This window comes from Myotis daubentonii, chromosome 3 (assembly GCF_963259705.1).
Source record: "Myotis daubentonii chromosome 3, mMyoDau2.1, whole genome shotgun sequence".
NCBI classification, from domain to species: domain Eukaryota; kingdom Metazoa; phylum Chordata; class Mammalia; order Chiroptera; family Vespertilionidae; genus Myotis; species Myotis daubentonii.
Genome location: NC_081842.1, coordinates 173454432 through 173482010, shown reverse-complemented (window position 1 = coordinate 173482010; position 27579 = coordinate 173454432). Strand labels below are relative to the sequence as shown.

The 27579-nt window shown below is 39.2% G+C and overlaps 1 protein-coding gene across 4 annotated transcripts in view; it reads left to right on the top strand.

Annotated features, from left to right (window-relative positions):
* RAVER2 (ribonucleoprotein, PTB binding 2) overlaps positions 1-27579 on the top strand; it is a 98306-nt gene that overhangs the window by 45591 nt on the left and 25136 nt on the right. The window contains exons 6-11 of one of the 4 annotated variants that reach the window (XM_059689293.1): positions 5465-5550; positions 8356-8460; positions 8618-8729; positions 11305-11573; positions 23976-24087; positions 25627-25763. In XM_059689293.1, the coding sequence (XP_059545276.1) occupies positions 5465-5550; positions 8356-8460; positions 8618-8729; positions 11305-11573; positions 23976-24087; positions 25627-25763 (821 nt within the window). The remainder of the gene's footprint in view (positions 1-5464; positions 5551-8355; positions 8461-8617; positions 8730-11304; positions 11574-23975; positions 24088-25626; positions 25764-27579) is intronic. The other 3 variants (XM_059689292.1, XM_059689290.1, XM_059689291.1) reach the window with 3 other exon arrangements.

The window sequence follows — 27579 nt, the reverse complement described above, 5'->3', positions numbered from 1 at the left end:
TCTTTGTTTTTTTTCCTGTCTTCTATTCTCCAGACCAGTGGTCTCCTTTTATGTATTTACTTTTGAATTATGGACCCCTATCAGTGAAATGAATTTTGAACAGAGCCCCAATATATACAGTATATATATCACATACATGTCAAATATAGAAATGCACTTTTGTAAACCCATATAGGAAGATATCTTAAACTTAATAATTTTATTCTTAAGAAGAAAGTAAATATAAATAACAGTTCTAATATTTTCTTTTTACACCTCTTATACCTCTTTGGAGACTACAGTTCTGTATTTGACTTTCCATAACATGTCAGGGTATGCTCTCTAGATCTCCTCCGCAAGTAGGTAAGGCCCAGGGTTTCTGGGTTGTCCTGAAATGTGGTGGACATAGACATGGACATGTCCTATAGATAAGATCTGATCAGCGCAAAGTGCAGTGATCATTAAGTTTCCATGAAGTTTTCTGAGATAATATTAGTGTTTAAAGAAGTATGTCACCCTCTTGGGTCTTTTAGAAAGTATTGTTCACACCTTTGGACTCTGGGCTATTTTTAGTAACTCCTCTCCAACATTATTTTGTTTTTGATCTAAGAATATATATTCTCTACTCTCCTTTCTTCTCACATGGATATATGGGCATATTTGATTATCCTTCTTTATTTTAGCTGTACTTTCACAGTTTTAACTAAGATATTTTAACATTACACTGTTAGAGAAATTATTTCACCAAGCATGGTGAAATAATTCTTTGTGTAGAGTGGCAAGGGAAGAGGATTAAATCTACCTCACTGAAATACATGCCAGACTTCTGGAGAATGTATGAAAAGCTTCTTGGTATTCAGGAAAGCAAAGCATCTTGTGTCAGTGTATTATATTTTTCTTTTATAGTTGGTACTTCTTGTGTCATATTTAACAAATCTGCCGAATTCAAGGCCCATGTTTTCTTCAAGAAGTTCTATAATTTTATCTCTTACCTTTAGATCTGTGATCCATTTTGAGTTAATTTTTGCTTATGGTGTGAAGGAAAAGTCCAGGTTAATTTTCGTTACAGTTGTTCCAACATCATTTATTTAAAAAGATTATCCTTTTCCACTGAATTTTTTGATACCTTTTTCAAAAACCAATTGACTCTGTATCTGTGTCTCTACCTCTGGACTCTGTATTCTGTTGCGTTGATCTAAATGTCTTCTTTGTACCAATAGTATTTTGTCTTGATAAATGTAGCTTTATAATAAGCCCCAAAATCAGTTAAAGTAAGTCCTCCAACTTTATTCTTCCTTTTCCATTTCTTTTGTCTACTTGAGATCCTTTGCATTTACATATAAATTTTAGAATCAGCCTGTCAATTTCTAAGAAAAATTATCTGCTTGGGAATTTGATTGATACTGAGTTGAATGGGCAGATTTGACAAATTTGAAGCCAAGTCATAAATATGGTATATATCTCTGAATTTTTTTAGCTCTTCTTTCATTTTCCTCAGAAATATTTTGTTTTCAGGGTACAAATCTCACATATATTTTGTCAGATTTTTTCATAGCGTTTTATATTTTTTCTATTTTAAATAAGATTTCTTTTTAAACTTCAATTTTCTATTGCTTGTTGCTACATATGCAAGTTCAGTTGATTTTGTATATTTATCTTGTATCTTGCAACCTTATTATTTCTAATATGTTTTTTTCCTAAGGATTTTCTATATAGACAATCATGTCATCTACAAATTAACATAGTTTTACTTCTTTCTTTCTAATATTTATACGTTTTATTTTTTTTTCTTGTTTTAATAGAATAGGTAGAAATTTCAGCATAATTTGTGCATTGAACTGGTGAGAGTGGACATTCTTGTCTTGTTCCTCATCTTACAAAGAAAGCATTCTTGTTTTATTATTAGGTATTATGTAAGCTATTGTGTGTGTTTTTTTTCTCCACAGGTTTTGTTTTCCAAGCTGAAAACTCCCTTTTACTCCTCTATTGCTGAGAAATTATATCATGATAATTGCTGGAATGTATTTATTTCTTTTTTCACTAATTGAAATGCTGTCTGGGATTGAGTTTTGTTGTTGTTGTTGTCTATTGACATGATGAATTACATTGATTGATTTTTTAAATATTAAACCTTTTCATTCCTAGGGTACACCTCCCTTGGTCATGTTGTATTATAATCCTTTGTGCATATTGTTGGTGGGAGGGTGGGCTGCTCCCTACACGGGGGAAGGGAGGGTTGTTAAGCTATATCTTCCTGGTCAAGCAAACAGGCTCAGTGTCTCAGCCCATTAGGTTTAGCAATGTCCAATTCCTTTTGCTTTATTCTTATTAATATTTAGCTAACTATGGTAACAATAGTGCTGTTCAGATCTTTTATATCTTTACTAATTTTCTGTCAACTTATTCTGTTAGTTATGTGAGGGAAGGATGGAGCATAGTGGGAGACCTAGCCAATAGCTTAGGGTAAAAGCAGCTAGATATGAGATTGTGGACATTTTCAGTGTTTTGATTCTAGTTCTTGTTTTAAACTGGGAAATACTGTTTTCACTAAAAGCTGTGAAATATATTTTACTGTCTTATAACAAAATACAATGACTCTCTGAAAAAAAGGAAGTTTTTAATTTCTAACCATAAATTTTTGCTTTATATATTTTGAACCTTTGTTACTTGGTGTAGAGACATTTAAGCTTGTTTCATCCTCTTGATGAACTGACCTCTTTATCATTATGAAATGACCATTTTTTATCCATCTTTCCTAATAAACAGTGTCTTTCTTTAAGCACCTCATCCTAATGATCTAATCTTCCTACCACCTACATTGAAACTAGCTCATTCTAAAGAAAGCATTTTCTAATAGTCAGTTTTCCAAAAATGTAATGGACTGCCTCAGCAAGTAATGAAAATTTGAAACAGTTTTTAAAGCAAGGGATGAACTTGTAGGGATGTTATATATGTAAGTTCCAAATGTTTTTTTATCATTGGATTATTTGCTTTTTGAAGTGCTTTTTACATCTGACCTCCACTCGTTCTAATTGTTGTATTGCTAGAGAAATGTGTATATTATGACTATTTACAGTTACTTTATAATAATAAAATGAAATTGCTTCATTTATTTTGTTCATTTTGAAAAACATCTCCTGATATTTGTGCTCTTAGACAAATTTGATAAAGAGTATGGTTACCATTCATTCCTTTTATCAACTGTTGTTTCTTTTGACTTTATTATGTAAATACTTTTTTATGTATATACTAGAGGCCCAGTGCACAAAAATTTGTGCACTCGGGGTTGGGAGAGGAGGTCCCTCAGCCTGGCCTGTGCCCTCTCACAGTCTGGGACCCATCAGGAGATAATGACCTGCTGGCTTAGGCCTGCTCCCGGGTGGCAGAGGGCAGGCCCAATCCCTAGGTGCAGCCCCTGGTCGGGCTCAGAGCAGGGCCAATTGGGGAGTTGGGGCACTGCCCCCTGTCATGCACAGAGCAGGGCGGATTGGGAGGTTGCGATGCCACCCTCAGTCACGCTCAGGGTAGGGCTGATTGAGGGGTTGGGGCACCGCCCCCTGTCACACTCAAGGCAGGGTCCATAGGGAGGTTGCAGCGCCACTCCTGTCATGCACAGAGCAGGGCCCATCAGGGGGGTTGGGGCTCTGTACCCTGTCACACACAGAGCAGGGCCGATCAGAGGGTTGGGGCTCCGCACCCTGTCACACTGATCCCAGTGCTGGGAGGCCTCGCTGCTCTGCTGATCCCAGGGCCAGGACGCCTCTCGGCTCCCCTGATCCCTGGCCTGGAGGCCTCTCAGCTGCTGATAACCATGGCCTGTAGGCCTCTCAGCTCCGCTGATAACTGGGGCCTGGAGGCCTCTCGGCTCCGCTGATCTCTAGCCAGGAGGACTCTCGGCTGCTGATAACCTGGCTGGGAGGCCTCTTGGCTCCGCTGATCGCGGGGCCTCCGACTCCGCTGATCACGGGGCCAGGAGGGGCCGGGAGGCCTCTCGGCTGATCACCTGGGCTGGGAGGCCTCTCGGCTCCGCTGATCACTGGGGCCGGGAGGCCTCTCGGCTCCGCTGATTGCGGGGCCTCCGACTCCGCTGATCACGGGGCCAGGAGGGGCCGGGAGGCCTCTCGGCTGATCACCTGGGCTGGGAGGCCTCTCGGCTCCGCTGATCACTGGGGCCGGGAGGCCTCTCGGCTCCGCTGATTGCGGGGCCTCCGACTCCGCTGATCACAGGGCCAGGAGGGGCCAGGAGGCCTCTCGGCTGATCACTGGGGCCGGGAGGCCTCTCGGCTCCGCTGATTGCGGGGCCTCCGACTCCGCTGATCACGGGCCTGGAGCGGCCGGGAGGCCTCTTGGCTGATCACCGGGGCGGGAGGCCTCTGGACTCCGCTGATCACCTGGGCTGGGAGGCCTCTCGACTCTGCTGATCACCTGGGCTGGGAGGCCTCTCGGCTCCGCTGATCACCGGGGCTGGGAGGCCTCTCGGCTCCGCTGATCACCTGGGCTGGGAGGCCTCTCGGCTCCGCTGATCACCGGGGCTGGGAGGCCTCTTGTCTCCGCTGATCGCGGGGCCTCCGACTCTGCTGATCGCGGGGCCTCGGACTCTGCTGATCACCGGGGCTGGGAGGCCTCTTGGCTCCGCTGATCACCTGGGCTGGGAGGCCTCTCGGCTCCGCTGATCACCGGGGCTGGGAGGCATCTCAGCTCCGCTGATCACCTGGGCTGGGAGGCCTCTCGACTCTGCTGATCCCAGGCCCTGAGGCCTCTCTGCCCTGCTGCTTCAGCGCTGTTTGGCTTCGCTCTGCTTGGAGCCTGAGTATGCAAATTAACCGCCATCTTTTAGCTTCTATAATTGAAACATTGTATCTTTTGGAGTTGTTGCTTCAGGAGCTCAGAGCCCCGCAGCTGTGGGGATCCTTGACTTTCTCCATCGCTGGGGCAACCAAGCCTCCTATTCTCAGCTGCCTGGCTGCCAGCCGCCATCTTGGCTGACAGTTAATTTGCATACCTCACTGATTAGCCAATGAAAAAGGTATCGGTCGTACGCCAATTACCATTTTTCTCTTTTATTAGTATAGGATATTTTCCTCACAATTGTACTGTGTAGTTTTCAAAGACAGGTTTGTATTAAGTCCTTGCCTCCCACTCCTTGCCAAAATACCCCAAACCTAACAAAAATACTGAGCAAATAACGTGGATTCAACTAGTAGCATACTTGTTAAAAGATGGAATTGGTTTTGTTGCACTAAAGCACTAGAAAAGAGAAAAGCTAGGTTTGGTGTTTTACCATTATTACAGAAAGTGTGGGGATTTTAAATATCGCATGGAAAGAATCCTGTCCTTTTTGTGCACTGAGAAGGTCAGTATGTAAATGAACTTCCAATTAATTTGTTAAAAGTTTAAAGAAATATTCATTTATCCTTTTTGAAGTTTGTTTTATTTTTAAATTCCATATATATCATAAAATTAAATTACTTTTATTTTCTTAAAGCAGTTCTTGGAACACCTCACAGCTTGCCACATCTGATGAATCCATCCATCTCCCCTGCATTTTTACATTTGAATAAAGCACATCAGGTATATAAACAGCATTGAATATTGAAACATCAAAAATTTGTAGTGAATATTTTGTTTGTTCTTTACAAGTAAAGTTCTCAAGTTAAATGAGTATTTAAAAAATACTTATTCATAAGTATAGGTACGTAAAAACATAATTTAGCCATGGCCAGTGTTGGTCAGTGGTTAAATGTTGGCCCATGCACTGAAGGGTTGAGGGTTCGAATCCTGGTCAAGGGCAAATACCTAGGTTGTGGGTTTGCTCCCTGCCTCCCAGTCAAGCAACCAATTGATGTGTCTCTCTCATACTTCCTTCCTCTCTCATTCCCTCTCTTACCTCTTTTCATCCCTCCTTTCCACTTTCTCTGAAAAACAATGGAAAAAATATCCTCCGGTGAGGATTAAAAACAAAGATACAAAAACATAATGAGAACATCAGATCAAATTAAGCTAATCAAAGCAGCATCGTTATATATTTATTGATTCCTGTGTGTAAGGCATTAAGTAAGGAAGGGTATATTTTGTGTGGTACATTTTTCTGTAACTAAATCAGTATAGTCATTCATTGATTAACAATAGGGATATGGTCCAAGAAATGCATAGTTAGGCGATTTCATCATGTATGAACTCACCTGTGTTGGTACATCTATATTGGGCACTGGCAGGAATGGAAATTGCTTGGGTGAATCAGTGAGTGAGTAGTGAAGGCTGAGGACATTGCTGTACACTAGCATAGTCTTAATAAATACTGTACACTCAGGCAACATTAAATTCATAAAAATTATTTTTCTTCAATAAGTAAATCTTAACTTACTTTTACTTTTTTACTTTATAAATATAATTTTTATTTTTATTTATTTAGATATATTTTTATTGCTTTCAGAGAGGAAGAGAGAGATAGAAACATCAATGACGAGAGAGAATCATTGATCGGCTGCCTCATGCACATCCCCTACTGGGGATTGAGCCCACAACCCACGCATCTGCCCTTGATCGGAATCGAACCTGGGACCCTTCAGTCCACAGGCCAATGCTCTATCCACTGAGCCAAACTGGCTAGGGCTAAACGTAATTTTTTTAACTTTTCAACTCTTGTAAAAACATTTAGCTTAAAACACACATTATTCATTTATACAAAAATGCTTCCTCTCTTTATATCGTTATTCTCTAAGCTATTTTTTATTTCAAATATTTATTATTTTTACTTAAAAAATTTTTTTTGTTAAAAACTAAGACACAAACACACATTAGCTCAGGATCACCAGTATCACTCACTGCCTTTCACCTCCACATCTTTCCCCACTGGAAGGTCTTAGGGCATGGACCTGTTATTCCCTACCACTGTCATATGTTTGGTCCATCATTGACCAGATGGTGCATGACTATAGCTCAGAAAAAGTCCTCTTATGTGGCCCTAATTCAGAAGAGTATTTACAGAAAGAAAAACAATAAATGAATGAACAAAAACTCTTATTCTTAAATTTTAATTGATGTTATAAAAATAATTCATATATTAGAGTAAAAATTTGTTTTACCTTTTTCAGATAAGTATTTTAAAATGTGTTTGTATATATAACTATAATACTGGAGATGAACATTAATTTCAGGTAGCGTTAAGGCTGCATCTATATAGGAGCCCAGTTACAAATCAAACCTAATACATAACAGGTGATTGTAGATTGGGTGAATGTCTGGTCCTACACCTGGCTTTCTAAGCGAAAGGCCTACTGTTATTTATTTTTCATTCTTAGAATCTAACATAGGACCTTGTACATTATAGGGCCTTTGTTCATTCATTTACTCAACATGTTTTAATGAGAATGTCACATGTACTAGACGCTCTGCTGATCATTGAGGCTACAGTATTGAACACACGTTGATCACCACTGTTCTTACAAAATTTCAACAAATAGAGAAAATAAACAAATAATTTATTACAATAAGGTGTGAAGAGTGATACAAAAAGGGTATTCAGAGAGTAGACAATATTCTCTTTATTTTAGAATTCAAATCAAAATGCTTGATTTTTAATGGGGGGGGGATGAGGACACATTTGTAATACCTTAACAAATAAAAAAAAAAAAAGAGCAAATAGGATGTTAATAAAATTTGGAATTCCATCTAAAAAAAAAAAAAATGCTTGATTTTGCCTTCAAGGCCTGTCCAAGCTGGGCTCACCTGCTCCCATGCTCAGGGCATCGCTGTCTCAGCTACAGTGGCCTGCTTTGGTCCTCAGAGGGCCTTGGTCCCTTCTCCTTAGGTCTTTGCTCCTGCTGTTCCTTCTGCCTGGAGTGCTCTCCACTGCAGCACCCCCTGATTCCCCCAGATTTCGCCCAGTTATTCTCCGCAGCCTTCCAATCTCTGCGCAGGAGTTGGTTCCCCAGGAAAACCTTTGCATTTAACAGTCTCACTCAATTCCGCCACTGTCTGTTCTCATAGCTCCTTGTATTTTCCCTTTGTGTTCTCATTGCCATTCGTGTTTATGTTTTTATCATTAGTTAGTGCCTTATTTCTTCGGGGGGCGATAAGATCCATGAGGGCCGATCAGAGTGCTGTGTTTCCCACTATGTAGCACGGTGACGGACGCGTAGGAAGTGCTCAGTCAGCCCCTGTTGAAGGAGTAAATGATTGGGTGATGCTGACCTTAAAGTCACATCTTGTATGTCATTACAAGAATTCATTGCTGTTGTCTGCAGTGGAAACGTGAGATACAAAGAAGCTGTTGCTTTTGCTCAGATCAGCTAGAGAATTAAACCATGTGAATTAGGTTATACAACAAGCAGCTTCTGAAAATTAAACTAACTTGATGTTTTACGTTTTTCACAGAGCTCAATTATGGGTAATACTTCTAATTTATTCCTTCAGAACCTCTCCCATGTGTCACTGGCACAGCAACAGTTAATGAAGTTTGAGAACATTCATACTAATAATGTAAGTATGGAATTGCTTTTTCTTTTGGAATGAGTTCTTTTTTTTTTTTCTATAATCAGGCTGTTGGTCAGATTGAATTTTCACTTGTGTAGCCTCTTAACTCAGTTATATCCTGCTGCCATTGGCAAAGGTCTTACTTTCTCTTCTTCTTTTGCAGAAACCGGGCTTACTTGGAGATCCCCCAGCAATGGTACTTCAGGCTGCAGTAGGAATAGGGTCAGCACTTCCCTTGAAAACAGAGTTGGGTCATCATGGAGAAGCACATAAAAGTAAATGATGTGTATTTACTGAAAAGTCAGTAAACAGTCAGATTTGAGGTTTAAAGATAATTTACCTATATTCTACTTTTTACAGGAAGGTCAAATTTGAGTTTTTGGTCATTTAAAATTTCCAGGCTCTTTTGGCTTTTCTGTTTTTAATATTAGAAAACTATTGATGTTGCTGACGGATTTGTTTCCATACCAAGATAAGACTTTCCCTGTGGGATAAGCTTTAATGTTTGGTAAAGGTTCGCAGCAGTGTGAGGCAAACACATAGGTCCATTTGAGAGTGATGTGCTGCCCACTGGGCTGACGACAGATTACACAGGCATCCATTTTATCTGCCTGGATAAGAAAACCTTAGCTTTTATTAAGGAACTAGAGGCCCAGTGCACGAAATTCGTGCACTCGGTGTGTGTGGTGGGTCCCTCAGCCTGGCCTGCGCCCTCTCAGTCTGGGAGCCCTCAGAGGATGTCCAACTGCCGGTGAGGTGGGAGAAGCTCCCGCCACCACTGCTGTGCTTGCCAGCTGTGAGCCCAGCTTCTGGCTGAGTGGCGCTACCCCTGTGGGAGTGCACTGACCACCAGGGGCAGCTCCTGCATTGAGCGTCTGCCCCCTGGTGGTCAGTGTGTGTCATAGCAACCAGTCATTTCGCCATTTGGTCAATTTGCATATTAGCCTTTTATTATATAGAATAGCTGGTGTTTGTTAATTTAAAGTTTCTTTATTTACTAGAGACCCAGTTCTTGAATTCATGCACCAGTGGGGTCTCTCGGCCTGGCCTGTGGAATTGTGCTGAAACTGGCTCTCTGACATCCCCCAAGGGGTTCTGGATTGTGAGAAGACTCAGGTCAGGCCAAGGGACCCCCACCAGTGCACGATCAGGGCCAAGAAGGGAATGCATGAGGTTGGTCAGCTGGGGAGGGGATGTGGGAGGGCTCCAGGTTGTGTCCGGCCCATCTCGCTCAGCCCTAATCTGCTGGACCCCAGCAGCAAGCTAACCTACTGGTCAGAGCGTCTTCCCCCTGGTGGTGGGTGCACATCATAGCAACTGGTCTACCAATCAACTGTCTGCCCCCTGGTGTTCAGTCACATCATAGCAAGCGGTTCAGCTGCCTTAGCATATCATTAGCATATTACCCTTTGATTGGTTGAACGGACGACCGGACACTTAGCATATTAGGCTTTTATATAGGATATCATTTTTTAAAATGTGATCTACATATTAGTATTAGAAGAAAAATAATAATGTGTACAGTTCTTATTAAAAGAAAAATAGGAGCATGGTGGTTAATGTGATTTCTTACTTGAATATGATTTTGAAAGACACTTTCAGTGTGAGGATTAACTGAAATTTGCTTGAGGTGAGCATGCTGGGGGACCAGGGGCCACCATTAATAAAATTAAAATATATAGATGGGTAACATATATAGATGGGTAACATATATATCTTGTACATTAAACCAGCAAGTCAAATGATCAGATAACTCAGTTCTGACTGTTAGTAAACCATTACATAGATATAGAAATTTTTATGGTATCATAGGGGTCTGTCCTAAAAAATAAATTCTGTATGCCTAAAAGGTTATGCAAATGTTTATTAGTTGTGTTGGATTAAATAATAAGCCATTTTCTTTTGCATGTGCTGCATTCAGTGTTCAATAAATATATCGCTAAGAGATAAAACCATCTCTTAAGTACATAATACTAAAAATAACTTAAGAAATTTGTTTAGTGAGTTTGTAAGTTATAAATTTGACTTAAAGTAGTTATCAAAATTAGCTCTTTTCATTTAATTTTGATCTATAGATTTTTTAAAAAAGTGGAATGGTTCAGAATTTGCCTATTCAAGCTTTGATTTTTTTTTCTCCCAGAATTTCTTGTTATGCCCTAAAAATAAAAATGTAAAACTTTTATGTTAAATTTGGTGATCTATTCACAAATATTGATGTGTTTTAAATAGTGGTGTGCTAATGTTTAAAAACCAGTTCTCTAGGGTAAAAACATCTTGATTTGTAGAATTTGTGATTTCTGTGTGTAAACACTCCAACCGTGGTCGATTCAGGTTGCCAGTGTGAAGACATTGAACTGGAGATCAGAGAAGAGATGAGCTGGTGCAAGAAAGCTGACCAAATTTATTGTTGGAGTTAATCTAATTTTACCAATTTTTAAGAGTCAGAGAATTTTTTAAACTGAAGACTAATTATTCCTTCACATATGGAAGCAGGCAAATTACAGTGACTGGGCATTTTTAAAAAGGCACTGATGCCACTGAAATGCCAAAAAGTGCACATATTTTGCATTCAGCTTTTAAAATAAAGAATTAAAACTTAGAATTAAAAAATGTAATATTCTTGAGACTATACTGGGAGTTGTTTAAGAGGCATGATTTCTATTATAGGTTTTTGTTTTCCTAGGAACCTGTTAATTTACAACTTCTAACCTCCCCTTTTGAATTTAACTGTTCTCTAATAGATTAAAAAATGTTTGTTTGCATTTTGCCTATAATTTATCAAAATCAAAAAGACTATTATGAATAAGTCTTGTCTAACCAAAAGTTTTTGGCATTTGTGGTTCCCTACAGCATCTAATCTGATTCCAACTCAAACAGCTCTAGCAGCTGGAATGGGCTTATTACCGTTCTTTCCAAATCAGCACATTGCTGGACAAGCTGGGCCAGGGCATGGGAATACTCAGGAGAAACAGCCAGCCTCCGTGGGAATAGCAGAAGGAAATTTCTCAGGGTCACAGGCTTATCTTCAGAGCTTTCCGAACCTTACTGCTGGAGGTTTGCTGGCAGGACACCAGAAGCAACAACAGAGTCAGCCAAAAAGCACAGAGATGAGTTCAGGGGTAAGAAAACTCTGTGTGTGTGCACACACATACTCACACATACACAAACAATGCAGGTGCATGTTACAAGTACATGTGCGTTATATAAATTATATATATATATATATATTTTTTTTCTTTTACATTTTATCTTAAATGAGATTATTCTAATTCCAGAATGTTCTAATTTTTTATTATTTTACAGGTGATATAATTTATGAAATATAAAAGCAATGTTAACTTTTTTATTTCAAAGGAAGTTAATATAAAGTATGAAATATCAATTACAAACTAGATCATTGCTATTATATATCAAAGACAGGATGGCTTTTTTATAGTGTATACTTCTCAAAATAGAAGAAATATTGCACTCTTAAAGAAACTTACTATAAACAAACAAAAATCTATCTTTTGATAAGTTGTATCAGTTGATGTTTAGTACTGTGCTTAATTACTTGCCAGTTTGTTAGTAAATAAAATTATTTTAATTTGTATAAAATGAAGTATTTTTTTACTATATTTTTTTTATTGATTAAGATATTACATATGTGTCCTTATCCCCATGTTACCCCCTACCCCCCCAACCCCCCGCTCATGCCCTCACCACCCCCTCTCACCACCCCTCCCTAGCCCCCCCCGCCCCGTTGTCCATGTCCATTGGTTAGGCCTATATGCTTGCATATAAGTCCTTTGGTTGATCTTTCCCCCTTACCCCCACCCTCCCCTACCTTCCCTCCAAGGCCCGACAGTCCAATCAATGCCTCTCTGTCTCTGGATCAGTCCTTGTTCATCAGTTTATGTTGTTCATTATATTCCACAAATGAGTGAGATCATGTGGTATTTATCCTTCTCTGACTGGCTTATTTCACTTAGCATAATGCTCTCCAGTTCCATCCATGCTGTGGCAAATGGTAAGAGTTCCTTTTTCTTCTTCCTCTTCTTAAAGAATACCTTTCAGCATTTCATATAATGCTGGTTTGGTGGTGATGAACTCCTTTAGCTTTTCCTTATCTGTGAAGCTCTTTATCTGACCTTCAATTCTGAATGATAGCTTTGCTGGATAAAGTAATCTTGGTTGTAGGTTCTTGCTATTCATCACTTTGAATATTTCTTGCCACTCTCTTCTGGCCTGCATGATTTCTGTTGAGAAATCAGCTGACAGTCGTATGGGTACTCCCTTGTAGGTAACTGACTTTTTTTCTCTTGCTGCTTTTAAGATTCTCTCTATGTCTTTTGCTCTTGGCATTTTAATTATGATGTGTCTTGGTGTGGTCCTCTTTGGATTCCTTTTGTTTGGGGTTCTCTGCGCTTCCTGGACTTGTAAGTCTATTTCTTTCACCAGGTAGGGGAAGTTTTCTGTCTTTATTTCTTCAAATAGGTTTTCAATATCTTGCCCTCTCTCTTCTTCTGGCACCCCTATAATTCTGATGTTGGTACGCTTGGAGTTGTCCCAGAGGCTCCTTATACTATCTTCATATTTTTGGATTCTTTTTTCTTTTTGCTTCTTCGGTTGGGTATTTTTTGTTTCTTCGTATTTCAAATCTTTGACGTGATTCTTGGGGTCCTCTTGTCTGCTGTTGGGTCTCTGTATATTATTCTTTATTTCAGTCAGTGTATGCTTAATTTCCAGTTGGTCTTTTTTCATATCCTCCAGGGTCTCACTAAATTTATTGGCGGTTTCCATAAAATTCTTGAAAAACCTTATAAACGTGGTTTTGAACTCTATATCCAATCATTTGCTTTCCTCCATTTCTGTCATTTCTGACCTGTTTCTTTGTCTCCGCATTTTTTATGCTTCCCTGTGTTGGTAGAGTGGTTTTGTGTGCTAGGTGTCCTGTAGGGCCCAGTGGCTCAGCCTCCCCAGTTACCTGAGGTGGACACTCTTGGTGCACCCCCTTGTGGGCTTTGTGCACAGTCTTGTTGTAGTTATGCCTTGATTGTTGTAGGTATCACTGGGAGGAATTGACCTCCAGGCCAATTGGCAGTGAGAATCAGCTGTGTCTGCAGTGGGAGAACTTCAGTGCTGGAGACACCCTTCTGGGGCAAGACTTGCTTCAGTGGGGCTTTGGTGCTCACTGAGTCTGCCCCCTGAGTGTGTCCCTTATGGATCTGAGGAGTTGTAGTCTGGATGGTCCCACTCTGACCACTGGGTACACTGGCTCTTGAATCTAAGGAGGTGCTAATTTAGTCTCTGCCTGAGGTTAACCAGCAGGAGCTATGAAAAGATCTGCAGATACCCCTTCCTTTTTTGGAGTTTGGAGGTGCCCAGATGAGGCCCAGCTGTGAAGCAATGCAAGCTGCTGTGGGGCCTTGGGCCTTCTCTTGGAAGTTCTGGGTCTGTCTGGCGCAGCTGTAATTTGTTAGGTAATTTTCAGGTTGCAAAGCGCCAGGGCATTCATATGCAAAAGCCTCTGCCGAAGCCTGGGTGGGGCGGGGTCTCAAGGAATCAACAGGGCGGAGCAAGCAGCTATGGCTGATCCTTGGCCCTGCCCTAAGGGGCCGCGCGTCTCTGAGGGAAAGCTGCCCTCAAGTTCTGAGTTCTGCCTGCTGCCAGACAGTCCAGTTTCTCCCCATATGAGTCCTGGGTCCCCAGAGACTTCCCGGAACCGGAGTTCAGAGCAGTCGGGAGCTTGTGACTCTCTCCCGATTCAAAAAGACAGCCGCGTCCTCAGGTACCAGCCCCTTTCCGTGTGCACTCGAGCCTCCGTACCTTTGCACTTTACTTCCACAGCTCCTGAGTCTCAGATTGCTTTTCTCTTTCCTTTTAGTTGTAGAATTTCCACTCAGCCAGCCTTCCTGTAGTTCTGGATGATGTCCGTTTTGTCTTTTTGTTGTATTTTTGAAGTTGTTGTAGGAGGCAGCAATTTCGGTGTTTACCTATGCCGCCATCTTGGTTTCTCTCTAAAATGAAGTTTTTAAGTCTGTTGCTGTAAAATAATTTATATATAAATTTTGTACTATACATTTTTGCCTTTAAAAAGTTTGAGATATGCATGGTTTACGCAAATACTTGATATTAAAAAAAATAAACTAATTTAAGTTCAAAATTTTGTAGTTTGGAAAAACTTATGTCATTAATATTTATCTAATTATATAGTGATGTTTATAAGACTTTGTAAGTAAATAATGCTGTTCTTTGAGATATACTCATTTTTATTTTAAATGTATTCTGTAGTTAGTTAGGGTATTATTTTAATATTGAGAGGGAGAATCAGTTTTATTAAATATGTCAAAGTCAGTTATGACACTCTGGTTTGTCTGAAAGAATCTAAACTCTGTTTTAATTCTGGAAGTTTTACCCAGTCAATGTTGTTGTTGTTGTTAATCCTCACCTAAGGATATTTTCCCATTGATTTATAGGGAGAGTGGAAGAGAGATAGAAAGACAGAAACATCAATGTGAGCAAAACAAATCAATTGGTTGCCTCCTGCACGAGTCCCCCCACTCCCCCACCAGGGCCTGGGAGGAGCCTGCAACCCAGGTACCTACCCTTGATCAGAATTGAACCTGGGACCCTTTGGTTGCAGGCCAACACTGTACCCACTGAGCCAAACCGGCTAGGGCCCCAGTCATTTTAATGGTTATAAACCACTGGCGTTTATAAATGTTATAATTGGTGGGTAAAATACAGTATATTTAATTTTCATTTTATTTGTACTCTAAAATGCCTTTTGGTTTGCAAGTGGTGTAAAACTCAGGCTATAAGGAGAATATGAGAAAAAAAATCACCTAGTTGGCTATATTCAAATGTCAAAATAATATTGAATTTGTAAGAGGTTTGGTGTCACTTAGTCACATTCTATCCACTTTTATGGATAGAATGTCCTACAATTAAAAAATAAAACTAGGGCAGTATTTCGTAGAATGAATTTTTTAAAAATTATCTGCAAATATTAATTGCTTGAGTTACTGAGGGAAATTAAACAAATAGAATTTATATATGAATTACTTAATCTTTTTGCATCGGATCTTTAATTCATAGTAAATGAAAGCACCAGGGTCTCTAGAAAAACTGGATATGAGGCGATACACATAATGGGCAAATGAGAAGCTATTCACAAGACGACAGCCAAAGTCAGGCAGACGTCTTTTCCCCAGTGTGTATTCTTGGCCCTCTTGTGAAACATAGTTGACCACAAATGCGTGGGTTTATTTCTGGGCTGTTTTGTCAATATTTGGGCAAAGTTTTATGCCAGTATCATACTGTTTTGATTACTATGGTTTTGTAGTATAGTTTGAAACCAGGAAGTGGAATGTCTCCAAATGTGTTCTTTCTCAAGATATCCATAGCCACTTGGGGTCTTTGGGTTGCATACAAATTATAGGATTCCTTTTCTATTACTGTAAAAAGTGCCATTGAAATTTTTACTGGAATTTGTTAAATTTATAGGTTGCTTTGGGTAGTATGGACATTTTCCCCCCCTAAAATATGTTTTTATTGATTGTTTTTTAGAGAGAGAGGAAGGGAGAGGGATAGAGAGATAGAAACATCCATGAGAGAGAAAACTCATTGATGGGCTACCTCCTGCACGCGGTGGCACCCCCCCCCCCCCCGCCACCACCCCTCTAGGAGATCTAGCCTGCAACTTGGGCATGTGTCCTGAGCAGAACTCTAACCAATGGCCTTTTGTTTCCTGGGTCAGTGCTCAGCCACTGAGCTACACCGGCCAGGCGGTAGTATGGACATTTTAAAAATATTATTTCTTACATGATATTATTCTGTTAACAAAGGCTATCTTTCCAGTTGTATTGCTTTTTATTTCTTTTATCAATGTCTTATGCTTTCCAGTGTACAGATCTTTCACCTTCTTAAATTTATTTCTAAATATTTTATTCTTTTTGATATTATAAATTAGATTTTTCTTAATTAAAAAATAGTTTATTGATAGTATATTGTTAGTATATAGAAATGCCACTGATACAAACAGATTATTTAACATCTTCCTTTCTGATTTGGATGCCTTTTTATCCTTTTCTTGCCTAATTGCTCTCTGGCTAGGACTGCCAGTACTCTGTTGAATAAAATGGGCAACCGTGTCTTGTTCCTGATCTCAGAGGAAAAACATTCAGCTTTTCACCATTGAATATGATGTTCTCTGTGGGCATGTCTTTTATGTATGGCTTTTATTATCTGGAGTTCTATTTGTAGCTTTTATTATGAAAGGACTAGAGGCCCGGTGCACAAAAATTTGTGCACTCGGGGTTGGGAGAGGAGGTCCCTCAGCCTGGCCTGTGCCCTCTCACAGTCTGGGACCCATCAGGAGATAAGGACCTGCTGGTTTAGGCCTGCTCCCGGGTGGCAGAGGGCAGGCCTAATCCTACGTGTAACCCCTGGTCGGGCTCAGAGCAGGGCCCATTGGGGAGTTGGGGCCCTGCCTCCTGTCATGCACAGAGCAGGGCGGATTGGGAGGTTGCGATGCCACCCTCAGTCATGCTCAGGGTAGGGCCGATTGGGGGGTTGGGGCACCACCCCCTGTCACACTCAAGGCAAGGTCCATAGGGAGGTTGCAGCGCCACCCCGTCATGCACAGAGCAGGGCTGATCAGAGGGTTGGGGCTCCGCACCCTGTCACACTGATCCCGGTGCTGGGAAGCCTCGCTGCTCCGCTGATCACCGGGGCGGGAGGCCTCTCTGCTCCGCTGATCACGGGGCCGGGAGGCCTCTGGACTCCGCTGATCACTGGGGCTGGGAGGCCTCTCGGCTGATCACCGGGCCGGGAGGCCTCTGGACTCCGCTGATCACCGGGGCTGGGAGGCCTCTCGGCTGATCACCGGGCCGGGAGGCCTCTGGACTCCGCTGATCACTGGGGCCGGGAGGCCTCTCGGCTCTGCTGATCGTGGGGCCGGGAGGCCTCTCGACTCCGCTGATCACTGGGGCCGGGAGGCCTCTCGGCTCCGCTGATCACTGGGGCTGGGAGGCCTCTCGGATCCACTGATCACTGGGGCCGGGAGGCCTCTCGACTCCGCTGATCACCGGGGCCGGGAGGCCTCTCGACTCCGCTGATCACTGGGGCCGGGAGGCCTCTCGGCTCCGCTGATCACCGGGGCTGGGAGACCTCTCAGATCCGCTGATCACCTGGGCTGGGAGGCCTCTCGGATCCGCTGATCACCGGGGCCAGGAGGCCTCTAGGCTCGCTGATCGCAGGGCCGGGAGGCCTCTCGACTCTGCTTATCCCAGGGCCTGAGGCCTCTCTGCCCTGCTGCTTCAGGGCTGTTTGGCTTCACTCTGCTTGGAGCCTGAGTATGCAAATTAACCGCCATCTTTTAGCTTCTATAATTAAAACATTGTATCTTTTGGAGTTGTTGCTTCAGGAGCTCAGAGCCCTGCAGCTGCGGGATCCTTGACTTTCTCCATCGCTGGGGCAACCAAGCCTCCTATTCTCAGCTGCCTGGCTGCCAGCCGCCATCTTGGCTGACAGTTAATTTGCATATCTCGCTGATTAGCCAATGAAAAAGTATCGGTTGTACGCCAATTACCATTTTTCTCTTTTATTAGTATAGGATGTTCAGTTTTCATTAATGTGTTTTCTGTATCTATCGAAATCATTATGTTTCTTTTCCTTTATTCTATTTAATGTGGTGTATCACATTTATTGATTTGTATATGTTGAACCATTCTTACATCCCAAGGTTAAATTCCAGTGTATTGTGGTGCATAACTCTTTTAATGGGTTGTTGAATTCAGGTTGCTTATATTTTGTTTAGGGTTGCTAATATTGATGAGGATTTTTGCACCTATGTTCATCAGGGATATTGGCCTAAATTTTTTTCTTGTAGTGTCCTTGTGTAGCTTTGGTATGAGGGAAGTGCTGGCCTTGTAAAACAAATTAGGAAGTGTTTATTGAAGAGTTTCCGAAGCACTGGCATTAATTCTTCTTTAAATATTTGGTAGAATTCACCAGGTAAGCCTGAGCTTTTCATTGTTGGAAATTTATTTAATTTTAAATTAATTTAGTTATTTTTATTGTTTAAAGTATTACATGTCTTCTTTTTTCCCCGAGTGACCCCCCCGGCCACTCCCACCCCCGAGGGCAAGCCCCCACTGCCCCAGTGTCTGTGTCCATTGGTTATGCTAATATGCATGCATACAAGTCCTTTGGTTGATTTCTAACCCCTCCCTCCCCTGCCTTCTCTCTGAGGTTGGACGGTTTGTTCAGTGCTACCTTGTCTTAGGATCTATTTTTGTTCATCAGTTTATGTTGATCATTATATACCACATATGAATGAGATCATGTGACATTTATCTTTCTCGGACTGGCTTATTTCCCTTATCATAATGCTCTCCAGTTCTGTCCATGCTGTTGCAAATGGTAAAAGTTCCTTCTTTTTTATAGCAGCATAGTATTCCATTGTGTAGATGTACCACAGTTTTTTAATCCACTCATCTGCTGATGGGCACTTAGGCTGTTTCAAATCTTAGCTGTTTTAAATTGTGCTGCTATGAACACAGGAGTGCATATATCCTTTCTGATTGGCGTTTCTGGTTTCTTGGGATATATTCCTAGAAGTGGGATTACTGGGTCAAATGGGAGTTCCATTTTTAGTTTCTTTTAGGAAACTCCATACTGTTTTCCACAGTGGCTACACCAGTCTGAATTCCCATCAGCAGTGCACGAGTGTTCCTTTTTCTCCACATCCTCATCAGCACTTGTCCTTTGTTGATGATAGCCATTCTGACAGGTGTGAGATGGTACCTCATTGTTGTTTTGAATTGCATCTCTCGAATGATTAGTGACTTTGAGCATGTTTTCATATGTCTTTGGGCCTTCTGTATGTCCTCTTTTGAAAAGTATCTACTTAGGTCCTTTGCCCATTTTTTGATTGGATCGTTTATCTTCCTTTTGTTAAGTTGTATGAGTTCTCTGTAAATTTTGGAGATTAAACCCTTAGCTGAAATAGCATTGACAAATATGTTCTCCCATGCAGTGGGCTTTCTTGTTTTGTTGATGGTTTCTTTTGCTGTGCAGAAGCTTTTTATTTTGATGTAGTCCCATTTGTTTATTTTCTCCTTAGTTTCCATTGCCCTTAGGAGCTGTATCGGTAAAGATATTGCTACAGCATATGTCTGATATTTTGCTGCCTATGAAGTCTTCTAAGATTTTTATGGTTTCCCATCTTACACTTAAGTCCTTTAACCATTTTGAGTTTTTGTATATGGTGTAAGTTGCTGATCTAGTTTCACTTTTTTGTATGTATCTGAACAAATTTCCCAGCACCATTTATTGAAGAGACTGTCTTGACTCCATTGTATGCTCTTGCCTCCTTTGTCAAATATTAATTGAGCATAATGGCTTGGGTCAATTTCTGGGTTCTCTTTTCTGTTCCATTGGTCTATATATCTGTCCTTGTGCCAGTACCAGGCAGTTTTGAGAATCGTGGCTTTGTAATACAGCTTGATATCTGGTATTGTGATCCCTCCAACTTTGGTCTTCTTTCTCAGGATTGCTGTGGCTATTTAGGGTCTTTTTTTATTCCAGATGAATTTTTGGAGAGTTTTTTCTAAGTCTGTGAAATATGCTGTTGGTATTTTAATGGGGATTGCATTAAATCTGTAGATTGCTTTGGGTAGTATGAACATTTTAATGATGTTGATTCTACCAGTCCATGAACACAGTATGTTCTTTCATTTGTTTATATCTTCCTCTGTCTCTTTTTTCAATGTCCTTTAGTTTTCCGAGTACAGGTCTTTTACCTCCTTAGTTAAATTTATTTCTAGGTTATCTTAATTTTTTTGGTGCAATGGTAAATGGGATTGTTTTTTTAGTTTCTCTTTCTGTGAGTTCATTATTGGTGTACAAAAAAGCCATAAGTTTCTGGGTGTTAATTTTATATCCTCCTACCTTGCTGAATTCATTTATTAAATCCAGTAGTTTTATGATGGAGTCTTTGGGGTTTTCTACGTACAGTATCATGTCATCTGCGAATAATGACAGTTTTACTTCTTCTTTTCAAATTTGGATGCCTTTTATTTCTTCTTGTCTGATTGCTATGACTGACTAGCACTTCCAGTAGTATATCAAACAGGAGTGGCAAAAGTGGGCATCCCTGTCTTGTTCCTGTTCTTAAGGGAAATGAATTTAGTTTTTGCCCATTGAGTATGATTTTGGCTGTAGGTGTGTCATTTAGGGCTTTTATTATGTTGAGATATGATCCCTCTATTCCCACTTTGCTGAGAGTTTTTATCAAGAAAGGGTGTTGGATTTTGTCAAATGCTTTTTCTGCATCGATGGATATGATCGTGTGATTTTTGTCTCTCAATTTGTTTATGTCATGTATCACATTTATTGATTTGCGAATATTGTACCATCCTTGCATCCCTGGAATAAATCCCACTTGGTCATGGTGTATGTTCTTTCTAATGTAATAGTGGATCCGATTTGCTAGAATTTTGTTGAGGATTTTAACATCTATATTCATGAGGGATATTGGCCTGTAATTCTCTTTCATTGTGGTGTCTTTATCTGGTTTTGGAATTAGGGTAATGCTGGCTTCACAGAAAGAGCTGGGAAGTGTGCCTTCCTCTTGAATTTTTTGGAATAGTCTGAGGAGGATGGGTTTTAGTTCTTTGAATCCTTGGTAGGACTCCCCTGTAAAGCCGTCAGGACCAGGCTTTTGTTTGCTGGAAGATTTTTTTTTTTTTTTTTACAGAGAGGAAGAGAGAGGGATAGAGAGTTAGAAACAAGGATCAGCTGCCTCCTGCACACCCCTTACTGGGAATGTGCCCGCAACCAAGGTACATGCCCTTGACCGGAATCGAACCTGGGACCCTTGAGTCTGTAGGCTGACGCTCTATCCACTGAGCCAAACCAGCCAGGGCTGCTGGAAGATTTTGATCACTGCTTCAATTTCTTCGATAGTTATTGGCCTATTTAGGTTTTTTGATTCTTCCTGATTGAGTTTTGGAAGCTTTTATTTTTCTAAGAATATGTCCATTTCATCCAGGTTGTCCAGTTTGTTGGAATAGAGTTGTTCATAGCATTTTTTTCATAATCCTTTGTATTTCTGTGGGGTTGGTTGTTATTTCAACTCTTTCATTTCTGATTTTGTTTATTTGGGTCCTCTCTCTTTGCTTCTTGGTTGTTGGGAATTTTTTTATTAATCCTTACTCATTATTGGTCTGTTCAAATTTCTTTATGATTCAATCTTTGTAGAATGTTTCCAGAAATTTATCCATTTCTTGTAGTTTATCCAATTTGTTGGCATATGTTTGTTGATAATAGTCTATTATGATCCTTTGTATATCTGTGGTATCAGTTATAATGTCTCCTCTTTCATTTATAATTTTGAGTCCTTTCTCTTTTGCTCTTGGTTAGTCTAGCTAAACGTTTAGTTTACCTTTGAAAACATCAATACTTCGCTCTATTGATCTTCCTTTCTCTTGTCTGTTTTACTTATTTCTACTCTAGTAAATAATATTTCCTTACTTTGGTTAATTTGGGGCTTAGTTTGTTCTTTTTCTGATTCCTTGAGGTGTAAAGTTAGGTTGTTTGCTTTTTTCTTCATATAGGCATTTACCGCAATACAGTTCTACCTTAGAACTGCTTTTGCTGCATCCCGTAACTTTTGAGTATGTTGTTTTCCATTTTTATTTGTCTCAAGAGATTTTTTTAAATTTCCCTTTTATCTCTTCTTTAACCCATTAGGAGTGTGTTGTTTAATTTCTACATATTTGTGATTTTTCTACGTTTTTTCCTGTTATTGATATCTACCTTCATACCCCTGTGGTCAGAACAACACCTGAGATTGTTTCAGTGTTCTTAAATCTGTTAAGGCTTGTTTTGTCACTCAACCTTTTTTTGTTTTTGCTTCTGCTTTTGGTGTCATATCCAATAAATCATTGCCAAATTTAATAACATGAAGCTTTCCATGTAAGCTTTTCCTTTTAGAGATTTATAGTTTTAGCTCTTACATTTAGGCCTTTGATCCATTTTGAGTTAATTTTTGTATATGGTGTTAGATAAGAATCTACTTCATTCTGTTACATGTGGATATCCAAGTATTTGTTGAAAAGACTGTCCATTCCCCATTGAATAATCTTGACACTCGTTAAAAATCATTTAACCATGTACATATGTGGGGATTTATTTCTGGGATCTATATTCTGTTCCATTCACCTGTTTGTCTGTCTTTATGCCAGTATCACACTGTTAAGATTACTATAGCTTTATCGTAAATTTTGACGTCATAAACTGTGGGCCCTCTATTCTTGTTTCTTTATCACCTTCCAGCAACTTTTGGGGAGTCCCTTAATATGAACCTTAGGATGAGCTTTCATTTTCTGCAAAAAAGTTGGAATATTAATTGGGATTATTGAATCTGTAGATCAATTGGGGTAGTATTGACACTTTAACAGTATTGTTTCCAATTCATGAACATGGGATGTATTTTCATTTATTTGTCATCTTTTAATTTTTTCAACAATGTTTTATAGTTTTTCAGTGTACAAGTACTTATCCTTGGTTAAGTTAATTCCTAAGTGTTTTATTCTACTGGAATTGTTTTCTTTTTGTATTGTCCTTTGTTAGTATATACAAACACAACTGTTCTTTGCGTGTTGATTTTTGTATCCTGAAATTCATTTATTAGTTCTAACAGTGTTGGTGTAATCTTCTTTATGTGATATGCAAAAAGAGATAATTTTACTTTTTTGTTTCTAGTTTGGATGCCTTTTATATCTTTTTCCTGCTTAGTTGCTCTGGCTAGAACTTCCAATACTGTGTTGAGCAGAAGTGGTGAAGGCATCTTCGTCTTATTCTTGGTCTTCAGTCTTTCACCATTGAGTGTAACATTAGCTTTTTCACACATGACTTTTTTATGGTAGTTTCCTTCTATTTCTAGTTTGCTGAGGGTATTGAATTTTGTCAACTGCTTTTTCTGCATCAATTAAGATGATTATGTGTTTGTTTCATTTCTCTTTAAATGTTTGGTAGAATTCTCCAGTGAAGCCATTTCATCCATTAGCATTATTCTGGCTAATGTAATATAGCTGTTAAGAAAGAAAGGGCTCCAGGCCTGGCTCCAACACATACTATGTACGTTTTAGAAAAAAAAATGTTGATAACTTTGTTTCTGGAAGTAAGTTATGAAATTTGTTTTTTCTTCTGAAGATGAATTGTCTCCTGGTTTAAATGAGAAGGTTGTACAAGATCTCTTTTAATTGTCTTTCAGTTCTAAAGTTCAATGGGTCCAGAATAGTCTTTTAAAAACTTACTGAAAAAATAATAGCAGGTGAAATACGATAATTTTAATTAATATCCAGAAATATTTCATAACTTTATATCTTAATAGGTAGAAACATTAGTTTCTACAAGTTTTTACCACACTAGAATTATTGAAGAATAAGTATTTCCTTATTCCTTCTTCATTTTTATTTTCTTGTACTTCTTATTAATTAAGTTCCTACTCTTTTGTTTTTGATAAATAGGCTGCCTCTAAGAATCAGACGTCACTCTTGGGAGAACCACCAAAAGAAATCCGGCTGAGTAAAAATCCCTACTTAAACTTGGCCAGTGTGCTGCCCAGTGTGTGCTTATCATGTAAGTGAGAACTCAGTATTAATATTTTGGAGTTTCATTGAATACTTTCCATAATGAGTTTTACTTCAGTTTTTAATTTGATAGAAACAAATCATGCCTATTGACCAGTTAAAGCCTAAATTATGATCCTGGCCTTTAAAATGAAAGAATAACTAAAATTAACCCTTAAAATGCATTTTACATTAAGGAAGGCATCTTTTATAATATTTTATTAAGAATATAATTAATTTTTTGAATTATTGAATCATTAAAAAATAATTGGGCAGAAGAATTATTTGGCACAATAATTCTTTACAGATAGAATCATATTTCTAAAAAAGAGTTTTAAACTTCTAAGTAATTTAATATATCTGGAGTATTAGGCAAATACACCAAAAACATATGAGCTACTCAATGGCAGAAGTGGAATTCTCATGTACTTTTTTGGAGGGTCTCCTCAGGCCTTCAGTTCGTGTAAATTAACAGTCTTAAGAGAAAATCACAACTGTGGCTTACGCTGTACATATACTAGGATATTCACTAGAACATCGTTGTAAACGGTAAAAAGTAGAAAATGCCTTAAGGTCCATTTACAGGAATGAATAGTTTGTCATAAAATGGAATATTATGCAACTTTTCTTTTATAATCATGTACTAATGGAAAATGATCTCTAAAACAAATTAAGTGGAAAAAGCAAATGTATGTATAAAATGATTCCATTTGTTTATTTAAAGCCAAATATTCTTACATGTACATATTTGAATGTGTAAATGGATAAAGTAAATCTGGGAAAATAAATTTTAAACTGTCACCCCTGGGAAAAAGAATAGGATTGGTTGAGAAGAATTGAAAGATGAGTTTTGTTTTTAATGTGCATTATCTTTATTTTATTGAGTATCCTCTTGAATCTAAACATTAATTTCTAATTTTTTAAAAGCCAGAAAAAAATTTAATATGCTTTTAGAACATCTATATTTTTAACTGGTCTAAAAATTGATAGTTACAACTGTTACATAAACAAGAAAGGTTAGTTTACATTCTGTATGCCTTGTTTTGGAGATTATACGTACATATGCATTTTTAAAAATATGTTTTTATTGATTTCAGAGAGGAAGAGAGATGGAGACAGATAGAAACATCAATGATGAGAAACAATCATTGATTGGCTTGATCGGTTGCCTCCTGCAGGCTCCCTACTGGGGATCGAGCCTGCAACCTGGGCATGTGCCCTTGACCGGAATCGAACCTGGGACCCTTCAGTCCATAGACCAATGCTCTATCCAGTGAGCCAAACTAGCTGGGGCTAGACTTTTATTTTTTAAATGTTTCCACCAAAATTATTTACCCATGGGGCAAACTTTCATTCAGTTATTTTAAATGACTAAGACAACATCATATACTGTATATATTTTTTCTCCTGGGGATAATGTAGATATATATTCTGGCAAGCTAAAATTGGTGTTCTATTTGAAAATATGCTGAATTAATGAGTTTGTACTCTGTTTATAATGAACAATAAAGCAACCTAACTAAAATATATGTATTGATTTTGCCTTTAGCCCCTGCAAGTAAAACCACTCTACAGAAGACTGGAATTGCAAGCAACATTCTGGAGGCAATCTCTCAGGAAAATGAATCACAACACACATTGGAAAAGTGCATTGCGTATTCTCAGCCTTTTGGTGATTATTCACAGGTAAATGAGTCTCAGATTTTGATGATATGTAGAAAAATTGGTTCAACCTCATATTGAGTTCACTGAGTATGAAATTGTGATCCCTATACTATCAGAGGAAATTAAAATTGCACTGATCTACACAATATTTTTTTGCTCACCATTTGGAATTTTAGGACATATTCAAGAAATTGCTAAGTATCATTTTGCACTATTTACCTGGCATTGTTTACACTATTGGTTGGCAAACTACAGAACAACTCCAGCACACCATTTGTTTGGTAAATAAAGTTTTATTAGAATACGGCCGGGTTCATTCATTTAAACCTTGTCTGCAGTGCGTTGTGCCACAGCAGAGAGTTGAGTAGTTCTAATAGAGACTTTATGGCTGCAGGGTTAAATATTTACAATGTAGCTCTTTACAGAAAAACTCTGCTGACCTCTGATTGACCCCAGTCTAGACCTGGCTAAGAACCCCAAGGAAATGCCTCTGTTGTTCACCACTGCTCATTTATGTAGAAACATGATAACTACAGGCACTATTCTGCTAACTTTTAAACCAAACAGTCAATAACATGGAAAGTATTATATTCATAAGGTGTACCATACCATTATCTACTTATGTCAGTTTTGCTTTGCTTTTTTCCCCTTCAGTTTATTCTTAGTGGCTTTAACTGAGAATGTATGTCATGTTAGCAGTATATGATATGTGATCATGAGGGTCTTACGATGAACAATTCTGATTCCTTCTCATTTCCCAGCGTAGTCAGCTTCTTCCCGCCTCTGTCCTCTCTGTGGGAGCAGTGCTTCCATTTTGATTTCCGGGAAGCAACTCTGTGTTTGTCTCCCCTGTCTCTAATGAACTTAGAAAAGGAAACCAGTGGGAATTCATTTAGAACAACTGATGCCTAAATATGCTTTTATGATAGGGTACTAGAAACGCAGGTCAAATAGACTGTAGAAATGGTGCAGCTGGATATTAGCAAAATATATGATAAGGGTCTCTTGTATACCCGTGGGAAAGGGAGAAATCTAGGTTGGACGATGATGTAATTAGGTGGCAGCTACTTATATTTAAGGTTCAGCAGTCATGAAGGGACACAACCTGGAAGGCATTCTCTTACGTGTTTCATAAAACTTCATCTTTGTTCCCTTACTAGTTAACATTTTAAATAATGACATATGTAAGGACATTGGTTGTATGCTGGTTATATTTCTAGGTGACAAAAGCCAAGGAAGTAATCAGGAATGTATAAAATCTTTCATGAATAGTTTATAGCTGTGAAAAATAGAAACAACCTAAATTTCCAACAATTTATAGGACTGATTATACAAATTATGTCATATTTATACCATGAAATACAATGCAAGTGTTAAAAATTATATAAAGCAATATGTAAACACATAAAATATTTTATAATCAATTGTTAATTTTAAAAATTCATAAAATATAGTCCCTGTGCAATTTTTTGTTTGTTTCTTTATAAGGAACAAAATTTAATTTTATAAACAGGAAGAAGCACAATAATTAAGATGTAGTTAAATGTATGATTTAAGTTTTAAAAGTTATTTTTTCTACTTACCTTCCCTTTTATTTCACTTTTGGAATTAGCCTTGCTTTTCTCACTAGCAGTTTTATTAGATTACTGTGGTTTTGAATACTTAAATCCGCAGAAAGCCACTTTGCCATTTACACGTGGAGCAATTCTGTGATAAAGATGCCTCTTGCATCGCCAGCCGTCTTCCTGCCTCTCCCTTGCTTACCCAGAGATCCTGTGAGGGTGGGTCCTCCCTGGACTCCGCGTTCCCGGGGCAGTCCCTGCTGTTTCCTCAGGCT